Below are 5,000 nucleotides of genomic sequence, written 5' to 3'. Positions count from 1 at the left end.
TGACCGCAGCCCTGCATTCCTGCAAGGCCTTTCATGTCCAGGGGCAAGCCACAGAGCTCAGGGGGAGCCGCTGATGCAAAGTGGAGGGAGGCCTTTCTACGGAAGCCCCCTGAGGACACACATGGCCAAGGGAAAGTAGCCGGGTGGAGGAGGAGGAGGAGGGAGCGGAGGCAGTGTTGGGCAGTGTTGGGTGTGTGGAGTTTGTGATTGCTCTTGACCTCGCCTCAGCATGACCCCAGCATGACCCCTCACCACACCCCATCCCCGCAGACACAGCTTACACACAATCAGCTGTCAGATTTGCTGCAGGGATGCGTGCGACCTTCCGGAAGTAAATGCGTGTGTGTCTGTGTGTGTGTAAGAAAGAGGGAGGGAGAGGGAGTTGTTATATAAGCTTCAGAGATATACTAAGAGGCTAAAGATGACAGGACAAAAATAACAGCAGTCGGTCCGTAGAGCTGCTATTTCTATAACAGAGTCTGAGTAAGCGCTTTAGTAGTGTATGATTGGTCATGCATCCACTGGATTGAGAAAGCTGCACCTGGACATTAGTCATGGTTTCTTTAGTGCAGTGCCAGGGTGTGCCTGCCTCAGCTTAGACCCCTGGTCATATCACAGTCATGCCTGCTATATACACTGCTTGTTTAAGGTCATTTTAGGTCACTCTCTCCCTCGGTTTGGAGTCATAGTACATTTTAATAAGCTTTCTTGTACACTTGATGATTACCAGACATTGAGGGATAGACAAGTGTGTGTCATAACTAATACCTGCCGTGTATAAAGAGCATAAGCACAGCTAGCATTGTTTTGATCAGGACATCTATTATGACGTGCCAGAATCCCTGAAGGTCCTTTCAAATCTGGAAAGGAGTCTCAGTGTGTCCCTGCTAAGCATCAGGCCACAGTAGAGCATTTCAGTGTGTTTTAGTTCTACTCTTTCACAAGAGTGGCTTGTTCCATGATGCTGTTTTTAGAGGGCACATTGCAGGAGGAGGATGCCAGCAACTGTTTATGTTCTTTTGTTCTTTCCTCTGTGGGAAGCATGTGGTGTGCATTTGTCAGCGACATTTTAAGTTGGCTTCAGAGGCATAGCCACTGCACTGCACACACCTCTCCCTCATCTGTCTGCTATTTGCTGGTTTTGTGTGCAAAAAGGGGAAAAGAGGTGTCTGCGTGCGTGCGTGCGTGCGTGCGTGCCTGTGTGCATGTCTGTGCATGTCTGTGTGTGTCTGTGTTTGCGGGTGTGATATCTCTGTGCACTTATTTATGTATGAAGTTTATTTTTTTCCTGCTGTTGTCATGCTAAATTTGGATGAAACCAGGAGACATCTGCTCCGTGAACACTGGGGCATGTCACCTTCATGTACTCACATGAGGTGCAAACCAGGCGTCTCCGCCACCACACCAGCTTCATTTCATTCATTTTGCAAGACAACACTGCACATTGGCTGCTGTTAGTCGGCTCCTCATCGGTGGGATCTGACTCCTCAGGTTGTGAGCGAGCCGGTCTCGGAGAAACGTGCGCCAGCCTCGCCGGAGCCCCCGCTGAGCCCAGGCTCCTCCGAAAGGAAACTAAACCAAATCTGCGCTCAGGGCAACGGCAGAAAACTGGGTTGTGGACATAAGGGAAGGGATTTGATTGGATCCTACAGAGAGAGAGAAAGAGAGTGAGCAAGAAAAGAGTTAGAAGCTGACTGGTCTAGAATGTTCAAGCAGTATCTTAGCATCAGCTTATCCCAGCCTTTATTCCCTGGTGGTGTTCAGTTACTGTAGACTCTCAAATGATCTTCTTTTCTCCCCATGCAGAAGTACAGTGCTGTGTGTTTGGTTCAGGTTTGTTATTCAGTCGCGGTTGATGAATTTTCTCTCTCTCAGACAGTTCCCCTTTTCCTGTTCTTAATCTAATCCAGAGCTTATTTTATTCTCTCCTCTTTGAGAGTTTGTCGTGCCCCCCTCCAACTCTCTTTTTTATTAATGCCATCACTCCGGATCCCGTCCAAATGAATTAGATTAGACTCTTTCCTGTCTGAAATTGTGCCCTCGTCCCCTCTTTCCTGTATCAGTCTTACAAAAGACTCTACTGTGACGGGGTCGGGGCTGGCTTTAGTAGGTGAGCCCTCCCATGTGCGTCCACAAACTGTACACATTCACCAGCAGTGCTGGAGGGGGGAGTTGCGGCTGAAGGTATGGGTCCTGTGAACCTGCACAGACAGGGGGATTTTCTCACAGAGTCGTTTCATTTCCCTTTTATCTGTGTGCACCCCCCTAATAATGACCACCCCCGGTGATCGGACATCCTGACATTTATCCAGTCGGCAACGAAGGCCTTGAGACGCTGAGACACGGGGGGGGGGGGGGGGTCTCCTTAAGGCTCCTTGACTGTGAAAGGTAAAACCTTCACCAGCTCACGTGCAGAGACTGAAGTGGAGATGTCAGAGCTCATTTGTGTGTGTGTGTGTGTGTGTGTGTGTGTGTGTGTACATACATACGTACGTGCAACATAACAAACACTAATCATTGACCACCAGTTTGTGGGCACTGCGGTCACACCACCCAAACATCCTTGACGTCAAGTTGTAATTGCTCACTTGCCCACGGCATGATGAGGGAGGAGAGAGTGAACATGAAATGCACTGTGTGTTACAGCCAGGGACATCTAACATGGGGTTGGACTACAGTCTCAATAAAATATTCATTTGCTCCAACTCATGTTCCCTCTTCTTCACATACAAAAACAAATCCTGACTTGCTTTCCTTGAGGAGGATGATGACATTTCTGTGTAAGCTAATCGTCAGCTAAATGCACTGCAGTCTTGCATTTTTCTAGCTCTTTATCAGCCGCCTCTCTCGCCACTGACCTCCCCGGTGTTTTACCCTGACCAATGACGGGCACTTTATGGCTGTTTTTTGTGCGAGAGCAGAAATAGCTCCGCCGTAAGATCTTTACACTTTCCCAAATGCCAGTCAGCTGAATGGAAAGTGAGCTGTTCTCCGCATGGCTCCAGGCTCCAGTCTGCTCTCCCAAGCACCCGGGCACTTTAGCGCGTTATCGCTGCGTCGACTGCAAACCTGACACCTCGGCACAGACCCCTGAGATGCCTGGGCCAACTTCCCCGTCTGGCTCATCTTTTGAAGTTCTTTTTTCCCCCCTCTGTCCTCCTCAACAGAAGTGGGTTTCTGTGCCTCGGTACTAAAATCTGAAACCTCGGCGGGCCCAGAGGATATGTATTTGACCTGCTTTTCTCCTTTTAGTGTTCGCGGCCGGGCCAGTAAAGCCTTCAAGAAATGGGACGCTCGGAAAGAAGGAGGCTTGTTGCTGGTTAATCTGTTAAACTGGCCTGGGGGCTTTTAGCGGAAGATTCCTTCCTGCAGCTCGTTTGGTGGGGAGATAGCGGAGCGGTCAGGGCAGAGTCCTCCTCTCCTCAGGGGTCATCGGTGCTCCTAAGACTCCTGCCTCAGTAGTCCTCTGAGTCTCCTTCAGCGTTGACTCGACATTTGCTTTGCGAGTGCTTAACCTTGACTTCCTAGCATTATGACAAGGTCAGCAGGCTAGTCTGAAAATGTAATTGACCCCTTAAGAGGTCAGACATTTAAATTCACTCATTCTGAGCAGGAATAGCTAGCTCGGTGTTTTCCAAGACCATGTACATACTGTAATGTTCACTTTGGTCTGGACATCGGCAGTGGAAATTCATTTTGGTCGGGGATGTTACCACTGAGCATCATGGGAAATAACATAATCAGATTTGTGGCAAGTGCCAAGTCAGGCATAGCCACTAGAAAATGAAACTTGATAGAACCAGTGGAGAGCTGTAACAGAGTTGTTTCACCTGAAAGAGTGCATTTCATTGTGCTTAGTTTCTAGATTAAAGGTCAGAACAACACAAATTATTTCACTGTCCAAATATAATCCTTTTGTAGTCAACACATAGGTAGGTTATATGTACTGTACTTGTGAAATATGGCCCATAAAAACATCTGGTTTCACATCCCTGCATTCTGCCTAGTTGATCCTGATGGTTAACCTTAAACTCCTTTGTGAAAATTGAGTGGTGTCTGTAAGACAGGTGGAGAGATGTTTCTCCCCCTCCTCTCTGCTAAAGCAGCACATCTCACACAGGTCAAAGGTCACCGTGTGTAGCCATCCATCAACCTGTCGAGGGAGGCGGGGGGGGGGTGCGCGGTCCAATCAATGGAGCTGGGCCATGGCGCAGTGTGTGGGGGGCAGCCTCCCTAATGACATGGCTCTGTGTAAACGCATGGCAGCCCTATAAATGAGTGCATTAGCACAGCTGACGCCTTCCTATCCTGGGCTAAGTTATTCGTAGCCCCCCAGGAAATAGCTGTCTGTGTCTGTGTGTGTTTATGTGTGCCTGTGTGGGTGTGTGTGTGTGTGTGTGTGTGTCTGTGTGGGTGGGTGGGTGTGTGTGTGTGTGTGTCTGTCATGGCTGAAAAGTCCTCGCCTATCACTACATTTGCTTTGTCGACGTTGACACATATGGGCAGTTTGGCTAATTAATGGCCACACATTTTGATGGAAAATTGTCAGTGGCTCGACCCTTCCCACAGTTTTATTTTAATGACTTCTCCCGGCCTGATTTTTATGTCATTATGTATGACATGCGCCACTTAACACATGGCTCAAGGAAAGCTCAGACGTGTGGCTCAGCAGCTCATAAACCTGCTCCATTATTGATTATTAAGAAGATTGGTTGCATGGTCTGTTTAGGGCACTGTATCATTTTAATATATGTTTAAATGAGAATAAGAAGACATTTTGGGATGTATGTTATTCATACAGGTATACCCCATGTTCTAACAGCACCCTTCTCCCCCATTTTCTCAATGTTCCTGTTCTCAATCTAGATCTGTATTGTACTCTGGAAGTGGACTCCTTTGGGTATTACGTCGGCAAGGCCAAGACCCGTGTCTTCCGAGACACCACAGAGCCTACCTGGAATGAGGTGAGTGTTTGTTTCACTACATTTGTCAGTGACAAC

At 48.2% G+C, this 5,000-nt stretch overlaps 1 protein-coding gene across 3 annotated transcripts in view; it reads left to right on the top strand.

Moving 5' to 3' along the window:
• The window catches only part of abr (ABR activator of RhoGEF and GTPase), a 138,661-nt gene that overhangs the window by 87,897 nt on the left and 45,764 nt on the right, over positions 1 to 5,000 (top strand). For all 3 annotated transcript variants that reach the window (XM_076274762.1, XM_076274763.1, XM_076274764.1), the window contains one exon: positions 4,867 to 4,964. In XM_076274762.1, coding sequence (XP_076130877.1) covers positions 4,867 to 4,964 — 98 coding nt within the window. The remainder of the gene's footprint in view (positions 1 to 4,866; positions 4,965 to 5,000) is intronic.

Source organism: Alosa pseudoharengus, unplaced genomic scaffold (assembly GCF_046254945.1).
Source record: "Alosa pseudoharengus isolate Yale_2024_CS ecotype anadromous, Long Island Sound unplaced genomic scaffold, YU_APseudo_1.1 YU_APseudo_1.1_scf_8, whole genome shotgun sequence".
NCBI lineage: Eukaryota > Metazoa > Chordata > Actinopteri > Clupeiformes > Clupeidae > Alosa > Alosa pseudoharengus.
This window is presented reverse-complemented; position numbering and strand designations above follow the sequence as displayed.